The sequence below is a fragment of the Herpailurus yagouaroundi genome, unplaced genomic scaffold (assembly GCF_014898765.1).
Source record: "Herpailurus yagouaroundi ecotype Mexico unplaced genomic scaffold, PumYag 29, whole genome shotgun sequence".
NCBI lineage: Eukaryota > Metazoa > Chordata > Mammalia > Carnivora > Felidae > Herpailurus > Herpailurus yagouaroundi.
The window spans coordinates 50,378,036-50,391,131 of record NW_024412377.1 but is presented as its reverse complement, the minus strand read 5'-3'; the positions used below and the strand labels follow the sequence as shown (position 1 = coordinate 50,391,131).

Here is a 13,096-nt window from a genome sequence, read left to right as displayed (position 1 = left end):
TTTTTTCTCTCCTTTTTTTTCGTGTTATCGCTCAGTTTTGAGTGAAGGTTTACATTTTTAAAAAATTTGCTTTCCAGCCCGCCTTGATCTTCTAGCGCGAGTTCATCGTCTCAAAAAAAAAAAATCTCTGGCTGGCGTTTTTTTTTCCTTTTTTTTTTTTTTTTTTTTTTTTTTTTTTCAATATTTTCAAGGGGGAGGAGATTTTCCACAAGAAAAGGTTGTTTTCATGTTTGGGATTCAGGAAAGCATCCAACGGAGTGGAAGCAGCATGAAGGAAGAGCCGCTGGGCAGCGGCATGAACGCGGTGCGGACGTGGATGCAGGGCGCCGGGGTGCTGGACGCCAACACGGCGGCGCAGAGGTGGGTACCGCTCGGGGACCGCGGCCGGGGAGGCGAGCCGCAAGCAGAAGAGCCGGGAGGCGGTGGCTGCGGCCGCCGCGGGGCCCGGCCGCGCTCTTGAGTCCGTCGCTCGGCTCGGCTCGCCTCCGGGGCTCCGCGCTCCCGGGCCGCGCTGCCTTGGTCGCCTGCGGCCGGAGAGCCGGGAGCTGCCTGCGAGAAGCCCACGCTTTGCCGGCACTTTTCCCTGCTTCGCCTGTGACTGTTTTCATTTCGTTTTAAGCCAGAAGAGGCGTCTCATCAGCACGATGTTGGATATCTGTGTTTTTTTATGTGATTGCTCTTTCTTTCCCGGCCGGTTGTCTCCTCTTTCTTTTTCTTTTTCTTTCTTTCTTCCTTCTTTTCTTTTCTCTTTCTTTTCTTTTCTTTCTCTTTTCTATCTTTTCTTCCTTTCTTTCCTGCCTTTTTTCTTTCTTTCTTCTTTTCTTTCTTCCCTCCTTTCTAAACTTTTTTCCTTCTCTTCTTTCTTTTCCTTCCTTCCTCTTTTTCTTAACTCCTTTTCCCCCTCCCTTCCCTTTTTCTTTTCTTCCTTCTTCATTTCCTTTTTCCCTTTTCTTTCCCCCTTACCTCTCTTCCTTCTTTCCGTCCTCCCTTTCTTCATTCTTTCCTTCCTCTTCTTTCTTCATTCCTCCCTCCTCTCTCCTCTTCTCATTCCCTTACCTCCCTTTCTCTCCTATTTTCTCTCTCCATGTATCCCCAGAACCTTCTTTTAGTTCTCTGGTCTTGTTCTCGCTCCCTCTCTCTCTATCTTTCTGCTTTTCTCAGTCCACCGGTAGAACGGCAGCTCCCAACTTTGATTCTGACATTTCCTGAAAGTCTTCCCCACCCTCTGTCACCACGGCCCCTTCCAGCCCCTCTCCCACTCTCAGCTCCTGGGATGCTAGACTGTGTGACTTGGAGGCACTTCCCTTGGAGATTGACCTGGGGGAACTTTTCTGGGCACTCTTATCAACCTTTCCGAGGACGCCTGGTCCCAAGTGAGAAATGGCCTTTTTTCCCAGACCACCAGCTGGGCTTGGGGGAGTAGGAGATTTGGCTGCCCCAGGCCCTTTCGGACTCCGAGAGGGCGGAAGGGGAAAAAGGAAGATGACTAATTACCTCATCCTCATCTTCACGGGGCAGGGGACAAGTGTCTGCAACACTGTTCCCATCCCCGTTGAGTACAAGGATGGGGGTGGTTAGCAGTGAGAGTGAGTTGGGTAACTGGGCTGGAAGCGAAAGAGTGTGTGTGTGTGTGTGTGTGTGTGTGTGTGTGAGTGAGCGCGCCCTTGTGTTGGGCAGGCCGGGCTGTCAGTGGCCTCCCGCGCCCCTGGCACCCGAGCCTCCAGTCCCCCCGCGGGCGCGCTCAACCGGCACCCCTGGTCCATAGGATTTCTGGAATGAGTGTGAGGGTTTTTGTGGAACAGCGAAACTTTGTCAGGACAGGTCTTTTAAACCAGCTCCCTGTTCCACAGCAACCACCCTTGACAGCTCTGAGTTGACCCCCTCAGATCCTTTTTCTCACATGCCTTATTTGGGGAGGGGGCGTGCGGTGTCCAGAGGCCCGGCGCCCGTGCCTGGCGGGGGCACGCGAGGTTTCCTGGAGGATGGCTGCGGCTTCATGAAACTGAGCCTGTTCCCCATCCATCCTCACCTGCCCTTGAGGCTGAGGCGGGAGATTCGTGGGGGTGGCGGGCACCAATTCCCATGCCTCCCTCTCTCCAAGTTGTAAACTACCAGCTGTGTTCCACGAACGCGGGTTCACTGCATCCACCTCCACTTTTCCTTCCCACGTAGAGCGCGTCAGGTCAAAGTAAAGGCTTGCAGGGTTTTATCTCCTGCGCAAAACCCTAACAAAACTTTCATGGCTCTTCGGCGAGTTCGGGGGGCGCGCCGTGTGCTTGGCGGGAGGACTGGACACGCGAGAGCACGCATGTCCCGTCGCCGGGTGGGCCCCGGGCGCCGGAGGGGGCGTGTATGGCGCCCACTAGGTGTTCTGGGGGTAGACGAGGTTGGTGCGTGAGGGCTCGCGCGTGTGTAAAGGGTGACAAAGGGTCGCGCGTCGGTGTCCCGCTTAGCCGTCTAACTCTGCGTCTTTGGCCGCAGCGGGGTGGGTCTGGCCCGGGCTCACTTTGAGAAGCAGCCGCCTTCCAATCTGCGGAAATCCAACTTCTTCCACTTCGTCCTGGCCCTCTACGACAGACAGGGCCAGCCCGTGGAGATCGAGAGGACAGCCTTTGTTGGGTTCGTGGAGAAGGAAAAAGTAAGTGGGCGCAGCGCCGCTGCCCCTCGCCCCCGACCGGGGAGCAGGCCCAGCCGCTTCGGGAGGCGCGCTCCTCGGCGAGTGCAAAGCATCCATAACACACTCCTGAGCGGGGTCCCCCAAGCCACTTCCCGTCCTGGGCGAACCCGGGCTCCTCATCCATGAGGTTCTGCTCCAAAAAGTTCGCGTGGAGCCCCAGAGCTGGAGAGAGGCGAGCCCGGCTTCGCACTCCAGAGTCGAGGGCGCCTGGGATGAACCCGCCCTCAATGGCGCGACCACGCGCGGCTCCTGCCTCTGCTGACCCAGGCCCGAGCCCCCAGGCCCCACGGAATTTTCTGGAAGGGAAGAGGGAGCAGTAAGGGTCGGGAGGGCGGCAGAGGGATCACAGTTGGCCGCAATTTCTGCTGCTCCTGGGCCTGTCCGGTTCCCCGGCCGGGGGTCCCTTCTTCGGGAAAGTTGCCTCGAAGTCGGTCCACTCGCTCACGCCGACCTCTCTCCTGCGTCTCTTGTTGTGTCTTTGCGTCTCGCTGAAACCCAGGAAGCCAACAGCGAAAAGACCAATAACGGGATTCACTACCGGCTCCAGCTCCTCTACAGCAATGGTGAGGCTCAGGTCGGGTCGGGTCGGCGCCGGCACCCTGGGGCTCTGGGTGAGGGCAGGGGACGCAGCCAGATCCAGGTGGACGAGAGCCCTGAGCACGCTCGGTTTTCCGCCGTCCTCGGGGTCACCAGGCCTCCCCTAAGTTTCACCTGAGGAGGTTTCAAGCAAGCAGGCCCCGAGTAGCCGGAGGGCGGCCGTGGCGGGCTCGAGCACACCTGGGGCCAGGTGTGGAGCCCTGGCCCTCGCAGGGCCAATTCCTTTCTTCCTCCCGTTCCTAAGGGAGGCTGAGCTCAGACTCCAGGCCCTAAGTCCTTGGGCTCAGGGAGCTAGAGCAGTCGTGGCCTTGATGGCTCCTAGAGAGCTCGCAGAGGGGCTCCCAACTAGATAAGGGAGAGTAGCCAGGTGGGGGTCCCGCCCCATTCTCAGCTGCTGTGCATAGGGACTGGCCCCTCTCTGGACACTGGGGAAGATGGGGGTGGTGGTGTCCTGCCTGGGCTTCTCTGGGAGAGTAGGCGTTGCATACGCCTTGGAACCCCATTCTTTGTTGTTTTTTGTTTATTTAGCGGTGGATCCTCTCTCACTTAATTTTCCTTCGTTCCCCACTCCCCTTCCCCTCTCCCCCAGGGATAAGGACGGAGCAGGATTTCTACGTGCGCCTCATTGACTCCATGACAAAACAAGTAAGTTTCTTAATTTCGCGCGGCGGGGTGACTCTAGCGCCTCTAAATTTGGGGAAGCCAAGAGGCTGGCTACTCCCTAGCACGGGGCCTGGAACTCGAACTCTCAACTCCAGGGCGGACCTCAGACCGCACTCTCAGCGCAGCCTTGCAAGTGATTACACACACACACACACACACACACACACACACACACACACGCCTGCCGCGTGGGGAAGGTGGCTCGACGGCTCCTTCCCACCAAGGGAAACCCAGGCCTTCTGCGTTAACACTACAGGGTGCTGAGTGGGGAGAGTAAGTGCTGAACTTCCTTTGACCCTGCGGAGGAGCCCCAGGGGGCGCAAAAGGTGCCCTGGGACCTTGGTGTAGAGTGGGCTGAACTTGTGTGATCCAAACCATCCGGGCCTCTCCAGGGAGGTATAGGGTAGGGAAGTGCGTGAGGAGGGAGGGGGGCTAGGTAGCTTCCTTAGCAACGGTGAGGTGAGCTGAGAGCAGAGATGACCCACTCCACAGATTTCTTTCTTTCTTTCTTTCTTTCTTTCTTTCTTTCTTTCTTTCTTTCTTTTTTTCTTAAAAGGAGGTTGTGGTAGTAGTACTGTTGGAAGAGGGAGCAACAATTGTTACTGAGTATTTGTAAAAATCCTCCTGCTTTTGCCTCCGAGTTTGGCAAGAAGCCAGGCAGCGAGAGTGAGCTTGTGGTCTTAAAGGTATATAGACGGCATTTTCTGAAACTCCCCAACACGCGGGTGTCAAGCAGTATACATTAAGGTTGAGTTATGGTTTAAAAGATACAATTATGAGCCGAGTCAGAAAAGAGGCCTGACGTTTTAATGAGGCACAGGAGCCTTTTTTTTTTTTTTTTTTTTTTTAATTTTAAGGCATAGTTTAGTTTCAGAATTAAGTAGCTGGTTAGGTAGTTGGAGGACTTAGTAACAAAAAAGAAGCCAGCTTTACTGGGTGGGGGAAAGAAATTAGAACAAAGAGAAAAGTTATCAAAGTGTACCAACTACCAATTTAGTAAGATGGATAAAACTTATTTGCTTGATTGCGATTTTAAAATATTCCCTTTAAAATAAGGAGGGTGATCTTCTTTAATAGATACTCACTTAGAAGTTTTCAAATTAGGGCATACATGCACATTTAAAAATTGTTTTTAGATAAGCATGGCTTAAATATGTTGTACACAATGCACATTCATAAGCTGTTGGAAGTTTTAAAATATACTCAGCAAGAACTTTTCAATAATAGCTAACTTTGATTATTAGTCTCATATTTCATGGTGAACTAAGAAAAAAACACGAGGGTATGAAATGTAGTTTTAACAATAATAAATAAATACATATTGAAATCTATTTTAAGTTATTTGCCCAAAATATTTGGCTTTCCTGAAGATTTAATTCTTTGTTGATTGGTCAGAGTAAATTCATATTTGTACTTTCGGTCTTCTTTTCTTTACTGGTTTTGATTATTATATAGGATAATTCCCTTTCATTTGAACACATTGTATTTTGTTAGTTAAAAAAATTTTTTTATCCTGCCAAGCAGAAACAGAAAAGCCTGATTTCAGTAACATTTTTTTTTTTTTTACTGTATCAAAACAAAAATGCCTTAAGTGGAGTTTTGTTTTAAAAACTTGTCTTTGATACCATACGTATCTTTTCCTGCCATTCTCATCAGAGGAAAGAAAAGGTGGGGGAGGGGAAAGTATGAACTGTAATACATATTCCATATGTATTTATTAGAATTTACTTTTCAAAGATAAAAAATCCCCAAAAACCTGTCTGCTTGTGCAACATTGTCCACTTACATATTAAATTATAGGCAGCACTATGAAATGAACAGTTTTAAGGAGTTCAAAACTGGGACGTGTTTGGAGTGATTAACTGCTTTCAAAACTTTATTTTAGACCCTTTAAACAAAAAGTGCCACCAAGAATTGATTTTCCCATTATGAAATGAACTGACTTTATGCAGTCTCATATGGTGGGAGAATAATCTTGATTTTTATAAAGCAATACATCAAATATCATTTTACTAACAAGGTCATAGAGCTTAAAAACTCTTAGGGCATTTTTTGACTGCATGGTATTATAAATTCTATGAGTTGGAGGTGGGGAACTAGATCAAGATACAATTTATTTTTAATAATAACAGATATGAGAAAGTCATTTGCCATAATATGACATCTCACTGAAAGTTAAAATTATAAATGTATACAATTATATATTTTGGTGGGGAGAGACCTGAAAAAGGTTTAAATAATTATCTGAATTAAGTCCAAAAATACCAAGAGAAAGTGATTTTTTGTTTTTGAGGCATACCTGTTTGCTCTCATAATAATTGTCTAATGCCTTCTGTGGTAGCTTTCGCTTTGAAAGGCAATCCCTGACCATTATCTGTTTGTTTGTTGATTATGTGCTGTAAGAGTTTGGGAAGTAGGTTAGCTACTTGTATACATAGTTAATACAATAGTCTTCAAAAAGAGTTCAGTGTGAAGAAGCATAACTTTTCTTGCTGTGACATTATTATTATATTTTAGCCTTGATTGGTGAAACACCAGATTCTCAACTAGCTTGAAATTATTCTATGATAATTAACTACCACGTCTGATTTAAAATTTCTTAATTTTTTTTATTTTAGTTAAATATGAAGTGACCCGTTCAAGTAAGGCTTGACATAAGCTGACTGATTAAATGGTTACAATTTTTTTCCCCTGTGAAATTCTTCCAGATAGAGTCAGGATTTTTATGTTTAGAGTAAAGAATGGGATAATTTCAATGACAGGATGAGTTCTAATAACATCATAATTTTTGGAGGGAATACCTAGCCACAGTTCAAATGTCTCCTCTTAGCTGCTTGCTTGTAACATTTTTCATATCACAGAGGCAGATTTTGTGTGTGATGTCTTATCTTTGACTCACAAGTTGGGGTTAAAACTCAAAGGGAATCTTTGGCAAGGAGAATCCAAAACTAGCTGTGCATTCTATATTTTCATACAATGTTCTTGAACTTGGGTGGAGTTAGCAGCATTGAAGTCAAACAGAAATGTACTCAATCAACCAAGATGTATTAGTGTGACACAGTATTTCACACCTTTTCAAAGTGTCTCATTACACTATTTTGGGTAATGACTCTTAATTTTGGACTCAACTGGGAAAGATGAAGTTTTATTACAAGTGAATGTGTAAGAATCTGAGCCCCCTTATTCCCATGCCTCTCTCAGAAAACACAAAGGATGTAATGATATTTAAAAAATTCATCCACCAACTAGAAAATAAGAGGCTTGCTTTTGGGAAGGGTTGTTCAAAACCAAGTTTAGCTGGACTAAAAATAGGTTGTTTTTGTGTCATTGCTGTTTTTGGTATTCCATTAGAGAGCACGCAAAAAGGCCTGTAGGATCCAGAAGTTTATGGCTGTTGCATTCAGAAACAATATCTACTACAGAAGTTCAAATGAACCCAGTGGGGGAGGTCTGAGGTTTAATGTGGCTCATTTCAGATTTTCATGTAGTATTTGAAATATAATTATGTTATGTGATTGCTTTGGTGAATTAACATTAAATAGTTAAAAAAAGCCTTTAACTTATCTTCCCTCCTACCATCTTGCTTTAAAAAAGTGACATTTTTATAATTCAAACAAAGAGTACCAAATTCCATAAAGTTATCTGAAACTAAATACTCTTGCCCCCAGACAGAAGCTCTTTTTTGGAAAGGGGAAAATGATAGTCACATAATCTTTGTCATGTATGGATTTGAAGGGAGGTGATGTGGTAAGGGAACCCTAAAAAGGTCCTGGCATAGTGGAAAGTCCAAAGTACAATAATCAGAAATGCTGTCATATTTATCTTACAAACTAATCTTCTTCATATATTTCTTTTGATGGTCCCAGTACTTTAAGTTATTGATGCAAGTGCATTTTTTCCTATTGATTGTTTCATTATATCCTGCCACAGCTGCGTAGATTTGATTAACCACCCTTTCAGTTCATGGTTCTTCATTGGTAGATAAACACATTTTTAGTATATCAATAAGTTCGAAAGGAATTCACAGGACAGCAGAGAGGTTCTTTCATACATTTGGGGAAACAAACAAACAAAAAAAGACAGGGCAAGTTTATAGTCAGGAGCCATATTTCAGCAGCTTTCTCTCTCCTTTGGTAACATGTCAAAAATGCAGGTGATTTAAATTTCCTTGCACATAGAGGAATGAAGAAGTTTGGAATTTTTATGCATGATCAGGACCTGTGTTTGGGAAAATGTAAACTCATCACAGTGGAAAATGTGTTGTTTGGAGTCTGGGGGTGAAAACAAAGCTGATGGTTTTGGAGAGATTGCCGGAGCCAGATGGCCTAGTACTTCCCCAGTCTGGCGGTCCAACTGCTCCCTCCTGGATAATATACAGCCATTTGTTCAGGGATATTTACGCTAGAGCTGTTTCCATGTGAATGTTTGAACAGCATTAAAAACGAACATATTAGTAGTGATGCATTTATCGAACTCCTATGACTATACCAATAGTCTGTTCTTAGGTCTTTACTTATATTGGTGACAGGAGCGAAGGAGTGTTTGGATGTTGGTGAATTGTTTATATAGTTGTTGAGCAAAAATGATTTGGTCTCAGTGAATAATTAAAATATGTAAGCATTTGGAGCCAAACTAATGAAAATAATGATAGCACCTACCTTGAAGCTCTGTTGTGAGAATTCATACATGCAAAGTGCTTAGAATAGTGACTGGCACATATTAAGTGCTTAATAAATTAGCTGCTTTTATTATTTTATTATTATTATTATTGTCCCATTGGGTTGACAAAACCAGCTGTATCTACTAATATACATGTAAATATAATTATCATGTGAGTGAAATATCTCATTACTGTTAGAAAAAGAAATATAATATGGGATTGTTAGAATGATTCAATTTTTATCTTGGTGCTTGAATAACATAAGGGATTTCATTTCTTTGAGACATTAAAGATATATTCTAAAGCTAACTGCTTTTGATACACATTCTCTTTTTATTCAAGGCTGTGATGTAACTGAACGGTATACTGAATATGATATCATTCCTTTGCAACTTTCCTAATTCAGTTCTGAAAACAGGCCTGCTTAGCTGCTGAGCTGAAATTACATCTTTATAATTTGTTCACCAGTAGCCAAGCTGCTAATTGAAGCAAAATAATTTTTTATTTTATCCCACTATTAATGTTGGATTGCTGTTTGACACAATTGTTTATGAAATGTCAGATTTGTAGTGTTTCCTTTGGCACAGGTTAATTTTTAACTAGGGCTCCTTCACCTTCTGGAAATTTCTGGGATCACATAAGCTAGCACTTTTTTTTTTAAATGACAAGTAATATAACTTGGTGGTTGAATGCAATGATTAATAGTACAGTACATTGATATTGTAGGTGTTCATATTATTTTTTGATTAGTTCCAATTCTTGCTAACTTGCTACCAAAGGCTTGTTGACAGTCTGTATTTAGAGGACATTTTACTTCTGGTTGAAGGAGGTACTTTGTACATTCATGAACTTATTCTTGAAGGTGACAAATTAGGTTTGGCCTTTATTTTGTATGTAGAAAATGAAGTAACATATTTTCAAGGTTACTATTTTTATTTAAAAGGAAAATTAGGAGTTTGGGTTAGTTATGGGTAACCTCCCTTTCTTTCTTTCCTTTTCTTTCTTTCTTTCTTTCTTTCTTTCTTTCTTTCTTTCTTTTCCTCTCTTTCCCTTTTTTCTTTTCTTTCTCCCTCCCTCCCCCTCTTTCTTTCTTTCTTTCTTTCTTTCTTTCTTTCTTTCTTTCTTTCTTTCTTTCTCCTTCCTTCCTTCCTTCCTTCCTTCCTTCCTTCCTTCCTTCCCTCTAATGATGAGAAGTCTCCTACTATTTGATTGTAAACCAAAAAAGACTCTTAATGAAAACATTTACTCCTCAAACCCTTTTGGATTTGAAGAACCAAAGTCAAAAGTATTTTCCTCACCCTCTTTGTTTTGGCATAGAACACAAAGAGTTAAAACTATTAGAAAAGTAAACAAAGAAAAGCCGTGCTCAATTCTCTGTATTTCCTTTGGCATGCTATTGAAGTGTGATCCTGCTGCATGTTCACTGTGTATCTTTCCTTTCACTGTGTGGTCTTTATCCATAGTAAGTTTCAATTAACTTTTAAGACCCAGTGATATTTTGGAAAAGCAAGGATGAACCACACTTCACCAAATGTCATCTAAAATAGTGGCAACTGAGGCAGATTTTTTCTACTGATTGATTTATTCCTTTTCACAGATGATGTAGGTGAATTTATAATTGGGCATTTGAAATTGATGGCATTTTATTCTCTCGCAGTAAAACTTCTGGTACTGCTGTTGCATAAGGCTATGAAAGTTTGATTCCTATTTTTTTTTCCTCTTTTTTGTTCACTAAAAAAACTATTTTGTTCACTAAAAAAACTATTCTGGAAAAAACCCTTAACCTGAAAATTAATGGAGTGTTAAAAATAATTTGCTATTTTCTTTCTGCTTATTAGAAGAGGGCATTAAGAAAAGGGAGGTTGGTATATCAGAAAGCTAAATCCGCTCCACATGTGTCACTTTTGACAACTTCTTTATCAATTGCATCAGGTTTTTAAAGTTGAGATGAAGTTAGTGCTGTTTATTCTTTCGCTTTTCTTCCTGTACAAGTATTCCTGTCACTGTCAGCGATTTACTTGCCATTGGAAGGATTACGGTCAATATTGTTTTCTACTTGATAATTGCATTTTGTATTTCTTAGGTTAAAACCCTAACTTGCTTTGCCATCAATTCATTTATTTAAATAATATATTTTATATACTTTCTCTCCCCATCCTGCCCATGTCTGTTAATAGGCCTCAGGTCTGTACTCCTGATAAACACATTGATTTATTTAAATCACTGTTGTCTTTGTCATTCTCACAGCAGACTACCTTCCTCTCAGTGAGCAGACGCATGATTTACTGTGGAGGATGAAAATAAGCCTTCTTCTTGGTGTCCCATTGTCTGGGCCCTAAACCAGCTGTCTATTAAAATGGTTTCACTTAAAATAGTCAATGCCGTTTATATGCTTCTGTGATCTCCCAGCTGATCCAGGCTCAGGGCGCTTGATTCACACCCCACAGAGGCACATATTTAAATTAGTAAGAAAAGCAGAAACTTCTAAGTTGGTATTAGAAGATCCCTTTCCTTTTAGGCTTAAAGTCTGGGTTTGCTGAACTGTGAACCGTCTTTACGGTGTATGAAATGTAGATGGTAGAGAGTTGATGTGTGGCTATCAGCTGTATGTGTAAGCTGGAGGGAGAGCTTGGTGGCATTTTTAAAAGGTCTATTTGTTGACACACTGCTTCAGAGATATTCAGCAAAATAAATGTATCATATTTTCCGATTTTGGATCTCATCAGAATGTTGATTTCTTGGCCCATATCTTTCATACGAGTGTGTGTGTGTGTGTGTGTGTGTGTGTGTGTGTGTGTGTGTGTTTAAGCAGCTTTTTCAGTAACAAATACTGCACAGGTGAGGTCAGAGGGAGATCTGCCTGTGACTGAGTTCCACTCGGTAACTGATTCTGTTCTACTAAGCTTCTAGTTCACTGTACTTACAGGGTTTTAATTCTACTTCATAGGAGAGTGAAGAAACTCCCTCTTTCTCTTGCTTTTATTTCAGAAGTCACAGAAGTAGTACTTCTTTCTCTGCATGTATGTGCTGAAAAATATTGTTCTGTTGAGGCCTCAGAAAGAGAGACAGCAGAAACTTCATGCTGCCACCCCTCCCCAGAATGCTTAACTATTTCTGAGCAAATGCAAACTCATGCTTTTATTTTAATATGCTAGATTTAGAGAAAGATTCTCCATTTTGAGTCTGCTTGCCAGAAGTGAAGTGGCAATTTGGCATTTGATAAAGAGATGTATTACAGAGGCCCTGGGCCTTCGACAAATGATGTTCAGTCACTAAAGATAAAAACATAGGCTCTCTGGGCATGCACGGATCATCTACTGTTTGGGGAAGTTGTGAGCATATCTGTATTGCAGCGTGTCTTTCATTGGGTATCATCACTGATTTCAGTGGAACCAGCAGCCTCAACAAAAATAATATTGGTCTCATCTAGAAAGAATCAAAATGAGAAGGTCTGATGTAACTGTTATGCATTCCTCTTAAAGAAACCAAACTTCTTTTTTTTTTTTTTAAACAGGACGGAAAACCCTGCAATATCTATGAGTATATTTACCAAGTTACTTGTATTAGTTTAGCATGACAAAAAACTGAAGTTGAAATGGAGGTTATCAGGATATTAAGAGAACAACCAAAACATGTAGTGGTAATAGGATGCCGCAAAAATGCATCCGATTAGAGTTTTTTAGCACCCTATATGAGACCTAATCAGTTATTTACTGTGTTTCTTTGGTTTTAGCAGTGATTGCCATAAATAAAGCAGACAGATACAATTTTTGGTTTTCAAAATGTTTTTGATTTACTTAATGCATTTTCTTGACTAAAGCAGCTTCTTGGGCGTTTGAAAACGTCTTTTAAGAGTACAGGAAAGAATCATCAGTGTGTGCTAAAACTAGTGGATGAACATTTTAGGCATAATATGATATTACCATAATCTAGATTAGCTCTCTATAAGATAGTTATGAATTACATAAGATGAAGTAGTAACTTCACGGTGGGGAAATCTGGCTGATGGTCTCTGGTGGATGGCAGGCACCACCTTAACCAAATGGTCAGTTTACCGTACCATTTCGTTTACTGTGCCATTATAGTAATAGAACTAGTCGACAGTGTGATTTGATACACCGAGAAGAACCCAGAATCACATCTGTGGTATTCTGGACTTGAATTGGATAACTTTACTCTAAATCTGAGGAAACATCAGACAAACCCAAACTGAAGGTATTCGACAAAAGAACTGGCCTATATTCTTTAACAATGTCAATGTCATGAAATACAGACTCAGGAATGGTCTGTTTTAAAGGACACATGGCAGCTGAATGCAATGATTGGTATTGTATTTTTTGTTTTCACTGTGAGGGACATTATTTTGTAATTGGTGAATCTCAATAAAGTCTATAGATTAGATTGTTGTATTGTATCGGTGCTAATTTTCTGATTCAGATAATTGCCCTGTGGTTATTGAAGAGAATGCTTTGGTTTAAGGAAATACATGCTGAACTATT

The 13,096-nt window shown here is 42.4% G+C and overlaps 1 protein-coding gene across 11 annotated transcripts in view; it reads left to right on the top strand.

Annotated features, from left to right (window-relative positions):
- Positions 1 to 6: 6 nt before the first annotated feature.
- EBF1 (EBF transcription factor 1) overlaps positions 7 to 13,096 on the top strand; it is a 390,763-nt gene continuing 377,673 nt past the window's right edge. For all 11 annotated transcript variants that reach the window (XM_040443447.1, XM_040443429.1, XM_040443441.1 and 8 more), the window contains exons 1-4: positions 7 to 360; positions 2,482 to 2,638; positions 3,177 to 3,240; positions 3,864 to 3,919. In XM_040443447.1, the coding sequence (XP_040299381.1) occupies positions 227 to 360; positions 2,482 to 2,638; positions 3,177 to 3,240; positions 3,864 to 3,919 (411 nt within the window). In that variant the 5' untranslated portion in view covers positions 7 to 226. The remainder of the gene's footprint in view (positions 361 to 2,481; positions 2,639 to 3,176; positions 3,241 to 3,863; positions 3,920 to 13,096) is intronic.